The sequence below is a fragment of the Rattus norvegicus genome, chromosome 1, assembly GCF_021556685.1.
Source record: "Rattus norvegicus strain SHRSP/BbbUtx chromosome 1, alternate assembly SHRSP_T2T, whole genome shotgun sequence".
Classification (NCBI taxonomy): domain Eukaryota; kingdom Metazoa; phylum Chordata; class Mammalia; order Rodentia; family Muridae; genus Rattus; species Rattus norvegicus.
In genome coordinates, this window is record NC_141534.1 from 174,523,760 (window position 1) to 174,542,023 (window position 18,264).

The 18,264-nt window shown below is 44.6% G+C and overlaps 1 protein-coding gene across 12 annotated transcripts; it reads right to left on the reverse strand.

Annotated features, from left to right (window-relative positions):
• Positions 1 to 657: 657 nt before the first annotated feature.
• On the reverse strand, positions 658 to 9,105 carry Cyb5r2 (cytochrome b5 reductase 2). 12 transcript variants are annotated; one of them, XM_087576815.1, is made up of 11 exons: positions 8,844 to 9,105; positions 8,652 to 8,746; positions 8,192 to 8,318; positions 7,888 to 7,960; positions 5,546 to 5,652; positions 4,715 to 4,844; positions 4,074 to 4,157; positions 3,166 to 3,192; positions 2,995 to 3,080; positions 1,851 to 1,950; positions 658 to 1,061 (listed from the first exon to the last, which is right to left on the reverse strand). In XM_087576815.1, the coding sequence occupies exons 3-11, from the start codon at positions 8,267 to 8,269 to the stop codon at positions 889 to 891; spliced, it is 858 nt and encodes a 285-aa protein (XP_087432941.1). In that variant the 5' UTR covers positions 8,270 to 8,318; positions 8,652 to 8,746; positions 8,844 to 9,105; the 3' UTR covers positions 658 to 888.
• Positions 9,106 to 18,264: the final 9,159 nt, after the last annotated feature.

Here is an 18,264-nt window from a genome sequence, read left to right on the forward strand (position 1 = left end):
TAAAGGCAACTCTGCCACCCACTGTGTGAATGACTGGGGAAACATGTGACTGACACTGTCTGTTTCCTCCTGTGTAACTTAGAGAACAAAAACTCCACAGAACCTCTGGCTCATTAGGAAGGTCATATGAAATGAAGTTGGGGTGAGCTTACCCCCCTGAAGTAGCGGAGCAGCAGGATGTTATTCTCTGGGCAGCAGGGGGCGCTAGTGGTCCCTGTATCATATGGGTTGAATGATGGGATTTGAAGCACAGCTTGTGGAAATGGTGAATGAAACGTAACCATGGCAACTTTGGCACAGGGCCAAGATGGAGGATGCTAAACCATAAATATCCCCCCCATGTCTCTATCTGTTGTACAAAATGCAGGGGGTAAGAAACGGGTTCCTGGAGCCCACCTACTGTGGATTTATTGCCCTGACATACAGCTTTTTAAAAAGTGTCCCACAAGGGAAGTAAGAACACACAAGGCCTTTGCCCTCCTGTGAGTCTGGCCTTCAAAGCAGAGAAAAGTAAAAAGGTTCGTAAGTGGTTAGGTTGGTAGAGACCTGTTTGGATCCTGCTGGAATTCTATCCCACAACCCTTGCTATCACCTCCACCCCACATTAGCAAGTCCTGGCTTGCCCAGAGTATTTTCTACATATCCACGCATTATGAGTTAAATGCAGAGTAGTCTAGTTTATTCCACTAAGCCATGGAGAAAGTGGCTTCCTTCCCAGCCTCCAAGCCTAGAAGCTCAAAAATCATTTTTCTCTTCAGCCCCTTTCTCTTCTTAGGCCCACAATGAAAAGAATGCCATGCCTAATGGTGCCTGGAGTGACACCTTAGTTGAACAGCATGAAGTCAAACTCACTGTGACACAGGGACCCACTAGGTATCGTGGGAGGTGTTAGTAGGTAAAAATCATGTCCTTGGTGTAGCCGAGCTGCTCCAGGCTGGGGTGAGCTGCCTCCTGGATCAGAGGTGGTGGGCCACATACCAGGATGAGTGTGGCCTCCCCAGGAGGAGGGAGGTGCTCCTTGATCATGTCTGCAGTAATGAAGCCTGAGCTGTACTCCCAACCTAAAATGAAGCAGAACACGGAAGGAGCATGGTTTTGCATTTGTTCCTGATGCTGGAGACCAGGCTGCCCTACAAAAACTTAGAAGTTAGCATTACTGGTTGCCCTAGGCGACTCAAGAAGCAGACCTAGGGGTTCCCAGCTATCCATGGTATTTTCTCCAGATTCCAAGCTCAAGCCTTCGAGAATCGGGATGATATCTCTCTGCTCTAAGCATTGAGTAGAAAGTGGGGCTGCTGGTAGGGGGAGGTGAGGAGGCCATACATGTTTGTGGAATTGGGCAGCAATCTCTGCTGGGCAGCTTATGGGTATAGACAGGTATAGATCAGGGAAGCAGGAGATAAGTCGTGAATGACCAAAGGTGCATGGTGGTTCCTGGGATGCTAGCTGAGGCTGCAGGGACTCAGCATCTGAAGTCTGCTGTCCAGAAGAGGTTGGTGGTGAGGGGCAAAGTAGCCATGAGCAGGTATAAGAGGTTAAGGGGCCAGTGGTCATGCTATGTGCAATGTGCTGACTGGAGAGTATGTGTTCAAATAGCCTGGTAGCTCAGAGTCTGTACTCAGTGCTGTGTGTGGCGTGTAGAGGAGGTATTTAGCCTGCCCTTGACTTATTTACAAACTGCTGCTCCCAATGTCCTCCCACTCAGATTCTTGCATGTCTTAGACGGACCAAGAGCCCCCAGGCATAATCTCCTTTGGAGTAAACCTTAAATTCCAAACAGACAAAACCTAGAGACTATAGGTGTGTTGAAGGGTAGAGCTGGTCATAAAGGAGAGCCGCATGGGTCATACCACTGGGGGGCCTGTCCAGGGTATACCACAGGCTGAACTGGTTCTGATGCGTTGTGGCCACTTCTTCTAGCTCCTTTCTCAGCAAGATATCCTCTTCTGTCTAGAAAAGAATCGCCATTACAAAGATCCCTCTAGGAACAGCCAGTATGTCTGTCCCCCCACTACCAGATTGAACACATATATCTGCATATTCACAACTTAACTGCCATTGTCCTAGCTTAAGAGCTTGCCAGACTCTAGGGCAGACAAGGTTTTGCTACTCCCTGTCTCTCATTAAAGAGCTGGAGGGGCTAAGGAATGGGGTGGGGCACCAACAGCAAGGCTGCCCTCTGGCTGGAAGGATTGGCTGTACAGACCACTGACTGCATACCAAAGTCCCCATTCATTTCCCTGCATCCAGGATCAGGCCTGGCAGGCCAAAGGGCACATGATTAGTGAAGGTTGACCTTTGAGGAGCCAGGGGATTACGGGTCTACATTTGCACCTGGGAAAAGTAGACCATGGTTCCTAGAGAGTGCCCAGGCTTGGGTCATCAACCCTCCTTGGCTCTTGTCCAGTAATTCTACTTCAGCATTATTTCAGAAAATAAAAGTTAACAATTACTTATAATTACTTATTGTTTATGACCAAAATCTGGAAAGAACCTGAATGAATATTTAGTAAAACATTACTTTGACTCTGGTGTGACTATTTAAAGTTAGCTAGAGGAAAATGCCTGTGTGATACTAAGTGAAAAAACTATTTTTGTGTATGTATGAGGAAATATCATATATAAATACATAATGCATATAGGGACAAAGACAAATGAAAGCATGTATATTCTTCTGAACTTCTTAGCGTTTCCACCAGGAACACGCACTATTTAGTACTCAGAATAATGGAGAACTGGGAATTAAGGAGAAAGCCCAGTGAATGAAGTAGGACTGTAGGGAAGATATGAGTTAAACAGAAACAAACAGATCAGGCTTGGCCTTAGCTTCTTCAGCTGCCAGAGACTTGCTGAGCTCAGTAGCCTCCCACAGCCTCAGGCAGCCAAGCAGCATGGACTCAGGCAATGGGGGAGGAATGGATTCATACAGAAGCCTGGCTCAGGGAACATTCCATGCTACTGCAGCGAACTCTGGGCTGACTCTGCAGAACTAACCTGGTTGGCAAAGAGGAGGGACATCCTGGTCCCATCGCTGGTGTCCTTGGTGATGTGGCGAATTAGCTGTAGCATGGGCGTAATGCCTGCAAAACAGTGGGCAGGCCAGTTTGCTCCCGTTCCAGTTTCTGGTCTTTAGTGGATTAACAGGTTCACTGATTCTCTTTTTACCATTTTTCCCTTTTGTTTCCTCAAACCCTAAGTGGAGAAGAACACCCTTGATTTTGGTGTTTCTTTCTAATGCGACAGAAGGTCAAAGGCTCCTTTAACTTTTAGAGACAGGGTTTCATGTATCCCGGGCCAGCCTCCACTCATTATGTAGCTAAGGAATGCCCTTGAACTTCTGATCATCTCAAGTTATAATGTGTCTCCATGCCTGGTTTTCTATGGCACACTATGGACTGAACCCAGTGCCTCCTGTGCTAGGCAAATACTCTACTAATTGAGCCATGTCTCAGCCCTCCTTTTTAATTTTCCTGTGACAAGAGGAAAAGAACATTCTATGAGCTAGTTAAAAAAAACCCTAAAATTCATACATTATACTTATTTAATATATAATAATATAATAGTCTAATAGTCATGATTCTGAGCCTGGGTGTAGCATGCATTGTGTATGTATGTATGTATGTATGTATGTATGTATGTATGTATGTATGTATGTATTTATGTATGTATGTATGTGGAGTATTATGTGTATACACACACATACACACACACACACACACACACACACACACACACACACACACAGAGGGCCAGGGCCAGTAAACATGATGGTATTAAAATTGTCTGTGTATGTGCCTAACCCTGTATGTTTCCCTGAGATTTTATTCTCAAAGGATTTGTAAAGTCAGGCTGGAACTGGATTTCCCACTATTTAGGAACCAGTCAGTGATCAAAGCCTGCCCAGCCTGGCCTCACAGCCCTGACTTGAGGGGGTGCAGAGGGTCAGGGTCAGATTCTGTATCTGACTCCACATTTGCACTACCACAGCTTGGGAGGAATCTCTCAAATCACTCCTTATAGGGTTTAAGGACTCCCAATTTAGAAATGTCTTAGAGAAACCCTAGAAATCTTACCTGTGCCTCCAGCAATCATCCCCAGGTGATGAACCAGCTTTTTTTCAGGCTCACTCGTTTTGTCTGTTTTGATTAAAAGGGTCCCTAGAAATACAAAGAATGTTTTTGATTCTGCAGCCCTTGTCTGACAGCCTACAAGAGATGTCTGACTTAGGAGGCAGGTCCAGCTAAGGAAGAGTTCGCAGCATCCCAAGCCATTCTCACACAGTAGTTTCACAAGCCACCTCTGGTAGCCAGTGTCTAGAGTGGAAATCAAGGCTGGGCATCCCAGGGGATAGCTGGGCCTCTTCTTAGGCAACTCGAAGCCTCTGAGAGCCCTCTCCATGGCAGTGTTGAATGAGTGGAGAATCTGGGAGAACGACTAGTGTGGACTCCCTCCATTATGCTCAGCAGCAGGCACTGTTCATATATCTGTGCAGAGACAGCAGCGAGGACATTCCAGTGTACACACGTGTGACAGAGGTTTGAGCAGTGACAGAAGTCACTGGAGCAGTGACAGAAGTCACTATAAGTGCATTCGTGTGAATGAGTGTCTGAAGACTGGAAGTACAAGCCCACATGCTCTAGGGCTGAGGAAGACCACAGTAAAACCACAGGAGGAATCTCCTAGCTGTGAGACCCCACTGGACAACACCTGGTACCTGGCTCATTATAGAACAGGCGCCCCGTTGGCCCCCGAAAAAGAATGGTGTCCCCAATTTTCATATTCTCCAAGTACTGAGTCATCTTTCCTCCTTCAGGATACTTAGGGTGCACATTTTTGAAGTAGATCTGCAAAGAAAGTATGGGTCCTTCATTCTTCAATGTCTTTGACTATACAGTTGCACACATCTGGAAAGTGCACTTGGAATCAGAAACCATGCAAGTAAATATGGTCATACTCACTGTGAACAATTTAACATTTTGTTTCTGTTTCTATAGTAAAAATAAAATAATTCAAAACAACTTAGGGGAGAAAGGGTTTGTTTTAGCTTATAATTTCAGGTGAAAGTCTATCTTTGCAGGCAAGTCAAGGCAGGAACTTGGAGCAGCTCACCATATCACATCCAACAGAGAAAAATAAATGTATGCATGCATGCCTGGCAGTGCTCAGCTCATTCTCTGCACTTAAACAATCCAGTGGCCTCTCCCTAGGGAATGGTGTTGCCCATAGTGAGCTGGATCTTTCTACATCAATTAATATAATCGAGACAGTCCACCACAGACATTTCCTCAGACCCACCTAGGATATATAGATAGTCCCTCATTGAGACTCTTCTCGGGTGATTTCTAGATTGTGTCAAGTTGACAAACTAACCACAGCAATCCTTTGAGGCTCTACAGGGTAAAGTGTAGCACAATTGATAAATGAGACTATTGAAAAGCACTGTCCAGGCCATAAGTCTCCCTAGAGAAAAAGTATTGCTCTCCACTCTATCACATTTAGGATACTTGGGTGTTCCAGACAGCTGGGTAAGATGGACATCTTTTACCTTTATAATTAAGTCCACAAATCCTTGATCATCGTCACTGGAGACAGGCGTGTAAGCCCTGATCACCAATTCATTGTTAATTTGTGCCAAGAGATGGACATAGTTACCTACAAAAATGTATCAAATGTTAAGCCTGAGGAGAGTAAATAGGACCCAGGAATCCCCTGAAGATTCACTTTGATAACACCTGCCCAGACACCATCACACTATAACTTTTAGAGTAAGGCTGAATTAAAGGTAGGAATTGACACTAAAAATATCAGAAAGGAGCCACGTGTGGTGGCACATAACTGTAATCCTAGCACTTGAATGTTAGAGATTGTTGAGTTCAGAGCTATAAATCGAAGTAGAGCCTGAGCTAAGAGCAGGATCTGGTCTCAAAAAAGAAATCAGAAAAGAATTTTTCCATTAAAAAAATCCTATTGTCTTCATGAAGGTTTTTCTTCCTAACTTGGAGTCTGGGAGGGAGTCACCAGTACCCCATCTGTATCCTAGGATAGAACAGGGCTTAGTAGCTTCATGGGAACTGCAGAGTCCCAGGACCTGGATAGTCCTATTTCAAATAAAGTAACAATATGTGCAATCTGCCCATTGGCTCTGCTGAGAGATAAGGGGGACATTTATACTACGTCTTTGCCTTCCAAAGTAAAAATCTATAGACTTGGAGGGTCAAAGGCATATGAGTTTAGACCATAGCCCGATGGCAGATAATGGGTCAGACTGAAGTGCAGACTTCAGGGCCAAAGCAATTAGTATTAAGTGGAGGAATGCTAAAGGCTAGAAGCAAAAGAAGGTTCCAGGACAGGGGACAGGTTCAGAGGAAGTAGAAGCTAAGTGTGCCTGGGAAATTGGAAATACAGATAGAAATAGAAACACACACACACACACACACACACACACACACACACACAGAGAGAGAGAGAGAGAGAGAGAGAGAGAGAGAGAGAGAGAGAGAGAGAGAGAGAGAGGAACAGAGACAGCGAGACAGGGACAGACAGAAACAGAAACAGAAACAGAAAGAAACGGACAGAGAGAGACAGATGAAGAGTGGGCAGAAAGGAAGGGGGGATTGGGATGCTTGAAGACCCTGCTAGTTCACAGTGTTAAGCAGTGTAAATCTGTGTCTTGGAGGACTCCCTTGAGGCTGAAAGGCAAACTTATAGCCATAGCCTGATTGGGCACCAGAGACACTTGAGAACACAGGCCTGAAGCAGCAGCTTCCTTCTGAGAGTTACCTGAAACTGAGGACCTAGAAGGTCAGTCACTGCATCCCCACACAGAATGAAGCTGTGTTCCGGGTCCCAGGGCCCCACCTGGGGCCCAACTGTGTCAGTTGAGTATAAGGCATCCACAGTTTTCCTATCAAGACTCTTAGAGGGCACTATATTGCCTTGTCTCATTGACCATGCAGCTTCCACTGGGGCTGAAGAGAGAGCAGGTCAGAGAAGTCTCTACAAATTCTATTTCTCGAGTAGCTTGTCCTTTCATGCTGCCTCCCAACAGGGTGGCGACAGACAGGCTAAGCAAGGAACAGAACGCCCAGTGACAGAGGAGTGGGGGACAGCAAGCAGGCTCAGGGTCCCAGCAGGATTCCTCATGCTATAATTTCATCACTTGGCAGAGTTGAAGTCAGTTTTCTTTGAAATTAGGCCATCAATAAGACTGTCCTCTAGGAGGCAAGGGGTCAGGCTTCTCAGTCCCACTCCTGTTCCTTAGGTTTTTCATCTCAGGTGCTGTCTAGAGATGTTGCTGATGAAACTGGAAGAGGGACAGTTCAGGAGGTCAGCTAGCGCTGGCTTCCACAGTGAGTTAGTCCCTCCTTAAGTGGACCTCAGGACCCCTCAGATAATCTATCAAATTAGGGTATTTGCATTTCCAGTGACTTGCCACACATATTGGGTTTTGACTACAAGGGAATGTCTGCTCTTCTCATCCCTGAACAACACAATGAAGTTTCTGAATTTTCACATCCATCATTCATTTTACCCTCACTATACCCGAATTAGGCAGTCGGGCCTAGGAAATACTATTTGATAGATAGAAGGTCAGAGAGGTTGAGGGACCGGCCTTAAATTGTATGGACAGGAGCCTTTAACAAGATCTTATACCTCCTGACTGTAGGCTTACAGGGTTATCAGTATACCTCAAGCTAATACCATTGTGACAGTCCAAGTAGAACAATTGGGCCACTGTCCTCAAGTCCACCTGTCTATTCCCTCCATTCATGCGCTCCAGGGTTGTATGGGTGGATCCTCTACATCCCACAAGAATGGGAATCCATTGCTATTAGGAGCTGAGTATTCAAACATCCAGACTTGGAGATGTCACCAAGCACTGCTCACCTACAGGAAGCCCTAGGACATGGTCTGGTGAGGGCAGTCCAAATCGGAACCTTCTGGTGTTGTGGTTGATTTGCTGGTTAAAAAAAAAGAAAAAAGAAAAAAGAAAAAAAGAAAAAGGTAGGCAGGTTCTGTTGGCTCTCTAGGAGTTTTGCTGTGTGGCCCAGATTTTTAGAAAGGTGTTCTATTTGGTCCTGAGGTAACTGCTCACCCACCTTCAACAGCTAGCACCCCCCCCCCCAACTCCAATCCTCCTCTTTGACCTAACCAGAGGAAGGTTTAGGTGACCCAGTAGGTGGCCCATTACCTCTTTCTCAATCAAGGGCAGCGGGTACTTGGCTTCAGGGTCCTGTAAAGTGATAAGATCTTTCTTCTTGACGCTCATTTTCTTTAAGGCTAAGAGAATCACGATGGCCCTGGCGACAGGTCTGGTCCTGGCAGATACAGTGCGAATACAGATCTCAGATCTCATCCACTCTGGGGTAGACAGCAATAAGCATGGCTGATATTGTCCCAAAGGACTAGCAGAGAGAAAGGTATTAACACAGAAGGCTGTTCTCTGGGACCAGAGGACAGAGAGGTTAGCTACAGGTCCAAGAAACCCCCTGGACCAAGCTGGACATCTATCCCAGAGTGCCAGTGTCTCCAGGCCCTTCTTGCCCATCTATCTCCATCCGGGCTTCAGCTAAAGGTGCAATGGCTGGGGAGGAGCGATCGCATTCATCTTAACAGGCCACCTTAACCGCAAGGCTGGGGACAGAACTCACCTCTCTAGAGACTTGCCAAACTCACTTCGGATTCCGCTGGAGCAGTGGAGCTGTGAGTGGCTTGGGGACTCACTAGCACCTTCATAGGCAAGTGACTGAAGCAAACATCTGCCTGTAAGAGGCGTGGCCCGCCTCCCTACAACAGTCCTCAACTCCGCCCAGCTCCCTCACTAGGCCAGCTCTCATCCCAACCTGTTTTGAGAAAAGTCTGCTGCGTAGTCCTTTGGCTCAGAGATCCACTGTCCGAACAGCTGGGAAACCGCCCATGAATCCTGACCAGGCCACTGCCTGCGGCTGTTCCCCAAGCCCGGAGTTCCTTCCTGCCCCGCGCCTTCCCGGCAGAACTCACCTGGAGCGAGATGCCCAACTTGTCGAAAGAAACAGTGCTTTAATGGTGGGGACTGCGGGAAGTCAAGCAGTGGCGAACTGGCTCCGGCTCCATAGCGACAGATTCGAGCTTCTGTGTCACATGACTTTGGCACCGTTCCAGCTTCTTTCTGCTTTTGCAGCTGGCCTTGTGGGAATGGGGCACATCTTCAAGATCCCTACGTAGGAGTCCCTCTGCATCTTGACTCCGCCTGCACGTGCCAGCAGCCTTGAGGAAAATTCAGTCTCCCCAGCTTGTTAACACCATGGCAAGATGAAGGAAGGGGTTGCTGTAAACTTGTAAACAATGCAAACTCAATAAATGGGAGTTGCAGCATAGAGGAAGAAGGCATATCTTATTTAACATGCTTCCTAAGCTGCTACCTGAGCCGAGCAGGACCAAGTGATTGCAGAATGGGGCTGACTGTGGGTGTCATGCCTTCTTTCATGGGAGACAGGATTCGGAGAAGTCCAGATTATGAGGATTCTACACAATGCATTTCAGAACCTTGGTTTCCTCTTCCATGCTTGCAAGTGGCAAAAGGGAAACTCTCATTTCAGAGTGAGTTGAAGGCCAACTTTGGCAACTTAGTAAGCCTGACTTAAAGTTGAAAAACAAACAAACACCCAGCCAAACAACAACAAAAAGAAAGGGCTGAGATATAGGACATTATTGGCTTAGCATGTGGGAGGCCCTGAGTTCAGTTTCTGGTGTAGCAGAGGAGGGGGGCGTTTTGTAAAATGGTATTTCATGAAGGTGTTGGCAGCACATCGAAGCTCCAATGAAGGACTGGAAGCCTCAGGTCCCCCAGAACTGAAGTTACAGGCAGTTGTCAGCTACCCAGTCTGGAGGCTGGAAGCCAAACTCTACTCCTCTTTAAGAGTGAACCCTCTTAACTTCTGAGCCATTTCTCCATGTCTTAAAATAATTTTTGGTATAAAAATGATTTATCATTATTGGAGATGAAATCAAATCCACATAGTAATGAGATGGATGTGATCCTAACTTTTACAGGAAGAACTAAATCTTGGCTGAATATTTGATTCTACAGAAGTCCATCCTCAACATTTTTCAGAGTTTGATTTTCTTTATAATCAATGATGCTGAATCTCAATGTTTTGTACATACATGGAACAAAAGACAGAAGTATGTTTAGAGGCTGCCATAAGTTGCTTTAAATTCTGTCCCAAAATTTAAAAAAACAAATTTTGCAACACAATCCAACCCAGAAGAGATACCAATGTGATACTTATGTGCTAAAGAATGATGGTGAAAAAAAGTAAGTCATTGTTTTCATTAATTAGCATATTTCCTTTTTCATCTATGTATTAATTTTACATCCCAATATCAGCCCCTCCTCCTAATCCCCCTCTCACAGCTCCTGGCAGCATTTCCCCCTCCCCTTCTCTTCTAAGAAGGTGGATGACCCCCCTGAGTATCACCCCACATCAAGTCACTAGAGGATTAGGCACATCCTCTCCCACTGAGGCCAGACAAGGCAGCCCAGTTAGAGGAACAGGATCCACACAGTATGGCAACAAGTTCAGGACAGTTCCTGCTCCAGTTGTTGGGGACCAGTATGAAGACCAAGCTATACATACATGTGGGGGCCTAGGTCCAGTCATGCTTGCTCTTTGGTTGATGGTTTAGTGTCTGGGAGCTCCCAAGAGTACAGGTTAATTGACCCTGTTGGTCTTCCTGTGGAGTCTCTGTCCTCTTCAGGGCCCTCAGTCCTTCCCCCAAATCTTCCATAAGCCTGCTTGAACTCCATCTAACGTTTGGCTGTAGGGTTCCGCATCTGTTTTCACTGGCTGCTGGGTAGAGCCTTTCAGAGGACAGTTATATTAGATTCCCATCTGTAAGGATAACAGACTATCATTAATAGTGTCAGGGATTGGTTGCTGCCCATGGGATGGATTTCAATTTGGGCCAGTCATTGGTTAGCCTTTCCCTTTGTCTCTGGTCCACCTTTGTCCCTACACATCTTGTAGGTCGGACACATTTTGGTTCAAAGTTTTTGTGGATGAATTGCTTTCCTTATCCCTCCATCGGAGTCCTGCCTAGTTATAGGAGGCTCCATGTCTACCACTGATAGGAGTCTCACCTAGAGTTGACCTATAGGTCCTCCCCACTATTCCAGGTCGCTTACACGTCCTAGAGATAGCCCCCTTATTGCCTATTCAGTTCTCTCTGCCTTGCTCTCCCTACACCTTGCTCATCAGGGAAATGCAAATCAATACAACTCATCAGAAAAGCTGAGACAAAAACCCAAGAGACAAAGAACTCATGCTGACAAAGATGTGAAGCAAGGGAACACTCCCTGACCCCATTCTCCTCCTCTTCCCCATCTCCTATCAATTTCCATCCCTACGTCTACTTCCCATAACTATTTTATTTCCTTTTCTGAGAGTGTTTCAAGCATCTCCCTTGGGCCTCCTCCTTGTTATTTGACTTCTTTGGATCTGTGGATTGTAGTGTGATTATCCTGTATTTTATGGCTAATATCCACTTATAGGTGAGCACATAATAGACATGTCCTTTTGGACATTACCTCACTCAGGATGATATTTTCTAGTTACATCCATCTGCATAAAAAGTTAGACATCAACAATCCAAAATAACCCAATTAACAATGGGGTACAGAGTTAAACAGAGAGTTCTCAAAAGCGGAATCTCTAATAGCCAAGAAACACTTAGATGTTCAGTGTCTTTAGTCATCAAGGAAATGCAAATCAAAATGACTGAGATTCCACCTTACACCCACCACAAAGGCTAAGATAAAAACTCAAAGGTCAGCACATGCTAACAAAGATGTGAAGCAAGGGGAACACTCCTCCATTGCTGGTGCGAGTGCAAACTTGTACAACAACTCTGGAAATCCATTTGGCAGTTTCTCAGAAAAGCGGAAAGAGTTCTACCTCAGAATCCAGCTATACCACTCCTGGGCATATACCCAAAGATGCTCCATCATATCACAAAGACCCTTGCTCAACTATGTTCATAGAAGCTTTATTGGTCATAGTCAGAAACTGGAAACAACCCAGATGTTTCTCAACTAATGGATAAAGAAATGGATAAGAAAATGTGGCTCATTTATACAATGGAATACTACTCAGCTACTAAAAAGAAGGACATCATGACTTTTGCCAGCAAACATTATATTTCTATATCAGTATGAAATGTTGAGTGGGGAATAGTAAAAATATTTTTACCTTCCTCCCTGCTGTGTCTCAGACTGTGATTAAGAATTTTAGGAGACTCACAGAGATGGAACCACTAACCAAAAAATATCCAGGGGCTGACCTAGGCCCCCTATACATTTGTAGCAGATGTGCAGCTTGTCTTCCTCTGGGTTCCTTAACAATTGGAACAGGGCTGTCTCTGACTCGGTTGCCTGCCATTGAATCCCCTTCCCCTAACAGGACTGTTTGTTGGGCTTCAGTGGGGAGAGGACATATTTAATCCTACTGCACCTGGATGTCCCAGGGTGGGGTGTTACCTAAGGGGAGTGTGTAGAGGAGAGTTTTCGCTACACCTATTTGTGCTTCTAGGGAATTGTAAGAGAACACCCACCCAGGAACTATTGTTGGATCTGCAAATGAAACACACACACACACACACACACACACACACACACACACACACACACACACAAGCTTATTTTTAAAATGCCTTGGCACTCCTAGACCTTCCTCTGCTACCCTAGGCCCAATAGGGGAAGTGCCCAGTGGCCACTTACTGGAAATCTCACATGTCTGGTTGGCTTTATCTCCTGCTGCTACTATGTCCCATCCTTCTTCCTCGAGTCAGTGAGACAGAGCCATTCTGCCCTGTTCCTCTTTGCGTCCTACCCTTGCAACTCTAAGTGTCCCTCCATGTGCCAAGCCACTGGCCACTGGTATTTTTATTGATCAATCAAAAACCAATTGGGGTCAAGGATCTTCAGCATCTGAACATGTAGATTCCTGATTGAATCAAAGTATTAGAAATTGAGTCAAAGCTTTGAATCCCCAACAGGAAGGGGTGATGAGGAGGGGGATTTGTAAGGGTGGAACTGGAGATAAGGGTGGAGCAGGGAGCAATGGAGATGTAATGTAAGTAAATAAATACATTTAAAAAAAGGAATCTCAGGACAAGGAGATTCACCGAGGCAGGCTGGGGAACCTGAGATGATGTGTCCATATATGAGGCTCAGAGAGACACTCAGAAGACAGCAGCAGTGTGGAGGGAACCTTGACGATGGAAGGGACCACAGATCACGATGGCCAGGTAGTCACTGGAAACTGAAATTTAAGGAAATGAGTCCGTGCCCTCCCCCACCCCCAGAACCTTTGGTAAAAGAATGAGCCCAGTGGTACTATGACTTGTAGCCTGAGCAACTGTTATGCTGCTAGCTTCCAGAATTATCAGGGAATAAATTTGTTGTAAGCCAATGAGTTTATAATAAATTTGTTATGGCAATCCATTAAATGAACTATTTTTAATCTCTATGGTTCTCTTTGTTTGCAGTCTTTAGACTATTTAAAAAGGTATTTCCCCCCCTATATTATGGCTCAGAAGTACCCCCCAACCTGCTTTTACTAATGTCCTAATTGTTTTTGTTCTCAACCTCTTTTCTAAAAGCTGCCCCTGGTCTCGTCACAACTCCAGCTCATTGTCTCTGCCAGGCCACATGAACAGCTTTTCTCTCTACTGTGGTGCTGACCTATCCTTTGTCTATTTTGCTAAAATGTCACCCAGGACAAAGTATCATAGCAGTCACATTTGTTTCACTGGAGTGAGCTTTATGAGGCACATGGATAGGCTAGACTACTCTAGGTACCAACAATGACCAATGCAGAATTGGATTTTCCCCTTGTTTTTTCTTTAGGGATTTGGGAACAAAGTACATTGGTGCTACCTCGTTGGAATTCCCCATTGAACACTGCAGGTGGAGACAAGCAGTGACTGTACTTGAATCTTTGAAATGTCCTCAATATAGACATTCATAATAGAAATGTGACTATGGAAGGATAGGGATGTAGCTCAGTTGACAGAGTGATGGCCTAGTGTGCATGAACTCTGGGTTCAATTCCCAGCACTAAATAAGCCAGATAGGTTATGTATACCTATGGTCTCAACAAGAGGAGGCAGAAGAATGAGAACTTCAAAGTCATCTTAGGTTCTATAATGACTTTGAGGCAAGTCTTGGCTTCAGGAGACTGTCTCAAAACAAAAAGGAGACTATGGACATTTCTGAGGGATGTCAGGGATCCTCTCAGGCACCATTGTGGAAAGGCAAAGGGGCTTGAGGTTCCTGACTGACAAAGAGTTGACTTGAGACCAAGATCAAGAAGAGTGAAAAGAACAGCTTGCAGAATCCTATTCCTGTTGTCCCTCACACTCCCAGGGATCTCTTTCCTTAACAGCCATGTCTGCTGTGCTATGCTGACGATGTTAGTCAATCTCTCCACCAATATTTACAGCAGTTGCTTCAACTCTTCTCAAACAGCATCTGTTGTAGCAGAGGCTGAGCTCGAGCCTCCAGAAGGTAGTGACTGTGAGTTCACAGCTTGGAGCAACAGGGAGTCAATGGGAAAGCAAATGCTGTTCCCAGGGGGAACCTGCCACATGCACAGGGTTGTACCATCTGGGGATGAGAGCCTCAGGACTCCAAGCAGAGAAAGGTGGGACTGCAGGGGAGCAGGGAGTGGGAATGAATGACTCATAAAGAGAAATGAAGGCAATCATCCCCAACTCCATTTCTTCAATACAGCTGTGACTGGTGTGGAAAAGCTTAACATTCACCTCTTTACCTCTAGAATTTTAGCATTTTACCCTGTGAGATTAAATTGACATTACAAGCCATGAAGTCAAGGGAGGGAGTGTGGGGATGGAGGGATGGATCAGTTGTTAAGAGCACTGGTTGCACTTCCATAAGACCCAAGTTTGATTCCTTGTACCCATCTGTAACTCCAGTCCCAGGGCATCTAGTGTCCCCTTTTGGCCACATTGGGGTTCAAAGCATACAAACGACATATATGCAGGCAAATAAAACATCCATACACGTACAGTAAAGATTAAAACAGTTAAAAATGCTTTAAAAAGGAGATCGAGAAAGTGTATTTGTAAACATCCTAGCAGGAGGGAAAACCTTCTAGAAAGAGACACCGGTGCTTTGCTTCTCAGGTTACTGATACAGTTGACCTCCGGAATTGTCATGCTGGGGAAGGAAAAGTGAGAGGGGAAGCTTGTCTTGAAGAGATTTTACTCAGTTATGACAATATTGCATGATGGGCAGGGAGCTAGGAGACAGTTGTAGGTTAATGATGGAACTACACTTTGACCAGGACTCTGTGGTTATGTATACCTTGTGCACTCAATGTAAACCAGTTTGGCTGCACAGAATCACTTCTTTCTGCTTTTTGCCATCTTGCCTCTTTTTATTGGCATGTTGAGAATTAGTATTCAAGTCTAGCTTGCTAGGTTTGTTAGGTCTCTCTACCCTAAATCTCCAAAAACACAAGGCACCAAAGGTTGTCTTATAAAGCATAGTTATTCACATAGCAACTCTGAAAGGAAAACCTGTGGGATCTCTGCGGGGCAGGTGTTAGGACCCTCCCCCATCTGTTCGTCCCGTGAAAAGATCTTTCTGAGATAGGTAGGTACAAGCATAGGAGGACTTGTCTTTGCCTTCATTCTCCACTTTCTCTACTGAGGTAGATAAATGTAAATTGCTTTCATAAAAAGGCTTATTTTTCAGAGCTATTTCCATCTGCAGTTATCATATGCCAAGGAAATGTTTAGAGCAGGATGTTGTACTTCCTTGCACTTGTGATGCTCACAGCTTTGGGCCCAGTGTTTATTTTATCTCTTAAAAGCATAGAAGTGGGAGATTTTTCAGAAAAGAGTTTCATTGTAAGGACAATATCTGTCTCAAAAGTGAGTTTAAAAGCAAAATCAAGGGAAGACAGAACAAACTAGACTACAGACAATTCTAAGAGGCATTCACAAGTCCTCACGTTATTAATATAGAGTTAACAGAAGCCTCATTCAGAAACTGTAACCTTCCTGCTGCAACTTGATGTTTAAGATATAATTTTCAGAGATTCTATATTTTCCTCCAGATCAGATAGCGAAGCTAGGGTTGCATGCCCATGTTTCTGAATTCAGTCTTGTATCTCCCTGTTCTACAGCATCCCCATACCACAGAACACCTATATCCCTACAACTCTATACCACAGTGTCCTTACATCCAACATCCCTACACCATATCATCCCTACATCACAACGTTCCTATATCACAGTGCCACTCCATAGCAGCATCTTATATCACAGCATGCCTACATCACAACACCCTATTCCACAGAATTCCTATACACAACATACTTATATCACAACATTTCTATACCATATCCCTAGACAACAACATCTTATAACATCTCTTTTATCAAAGCACCCCTACATCACAACATTCATACATCATAACATCCCTATACCATAGCATCCTTATCCTGGAGCACTGCTATACAATAACATCTTATATGACAACATCCTGCTACCATAGCATCCCTATATGACAACTTCCCTCTATTACAGTATCCATATATCGTGGTATCCCCACACCACAACATCCTGCCAAGCAGTAAATATACAAAGAAAATGGTTTCTTGTGATATCAGAGTCCAGAGTCTTGATTTGTAATTTAAAAAATCTTCCTCACTTTTAAAAATTTATTTCATATTTTAAATTTTTATTACTTCAGACAAGTCTTAAACTTAAATATATGTTGATTATACTCTTCCCTTCCCTCAAGCTTGTTTAGATCCTCTTCTTGTCCCTAAGCAAACAACTTTAAGGTTTTTTTTTTCAAAAACAAACACAATCTTTTTTTTTTTCCCCTCTGGTATTTTTTTTTATTTTATTTTATTTTTTTTTTATTATCTTGAGTATTTCTTATATACATTTCAAGTGTTATTCCCTTTCCCGGTTTCCAGACAGACATCACCCTCCCCCCTCCCCTTCCTTGTGGGTGTTCCCCTCCCAAACCTCCCCCCATTGCCACCCTCCCTGCATCGTCTAGTTCACTGGGGGTTCAGTCTTAGCAGGACCCAGGGCTTCCCCTTCCACTGGTGCTCTTACTAGGATATTCATTGCTACCTATGGGGACAGAGTCCAGGGTCAGTCCATGTATAGTCTTTGGGTAGTGGCTTAGTCCCTGGAAGCTCTGGTTGCTTGACATTGTTGTACTTTTGGGGTCTCGAGCACCTTCAAGCTCTTCCAGTTCTTTCTCTTATTCCTTCAACGGGGCACCTATTCTCAGTTCAGTGGTTTGCTGCTGGCATTCGCCTCTGTATTAAACAAACACAATCTTGATACAACAAAATATCCCAAACCTAGAAAACAACACCACCCAAAAAGAAACAAACCAAACCAAAACCCAAACCAACCAACCAACCAACAAACCAACTAATAAAGAAACAGCCAGGCTGTAACCTAATAAAAGCACCACCAGAAGACTGTGGGGTTCATTATTTGTTGGTCAACTACTCCTGAATACAAGATCTGCTCTAGAGAGGCTGATATATCCAATGTTATCCCATTGGAGAAAATTGTTAAACTTTACCCTAGTGCCTAGGTTTACATTCATTCATTCATTCATTCATTCATTCATTCATTCATGTATGTCACTCACTCATTCATTTTAAAACTACAACAAGATGAAATATAATGAGATAAAACAAAAACCATCACATCAAATCAGACAAGACAGAAAAACAGAGGAAAAGAACCCAACAACCTCCCCACACACATTGCACATATGCACACATGCACACAGAGGCACAGGTGCACACACATGCACACATGCATGCATTCATGCACATGCATATGCACATACACATCACACAAACAGGCACACACACAGAAAGACAGAGAGACAGATAGAGACAGAACACAAGAACTGGAGACCCTCTTATTCATACAGTAGGAGTCCCATAAAATCACTAAACTGAAGCCATAATATATATGTAGAAGACCCGGTGCAGACCCATGCATACCCTATAAGTGCTCTTTCGGTCTTTGAGTTTATCTGAGCTTTGCTTTTGTTGATTTAGAGAGCCTTGCTTTCTTGTTGTCCCCCAAATCCTCTAGCTCTGGCATTCTGTTCCCTGAACTGTAAGTGGAGAGATTTGATGGGGAAATCCCATTAAGGGCTGAGTGTTCCAAGGTCTCTCACTCTCTGACTAATGTTTGGCTGTGGGTGTC

Coding starts and splice junctions, on each gene's coding strand:
- Cyb5r2 (XM_087576790.1), bottom strand. CDS start 8,356: ATGAGATCTGAGATCTGTATTCGCACTGTATCTGCCAGGACCAGACCT. Junction 5,653..7,887: donor TGTCCTAGGGCTTCCTGTAG/GTGAGCAGTGCT, acceptor ACATTTTTGTAG/GTAACTATGTCCATCTCTTG. Junction 4,845..5,545: donor TTGTGGACTTAATTATAAAG/GTAAAAGATGTC, acceptor CTTTCTTTGCAG/ATCTACTTCAAAAATGTGCA.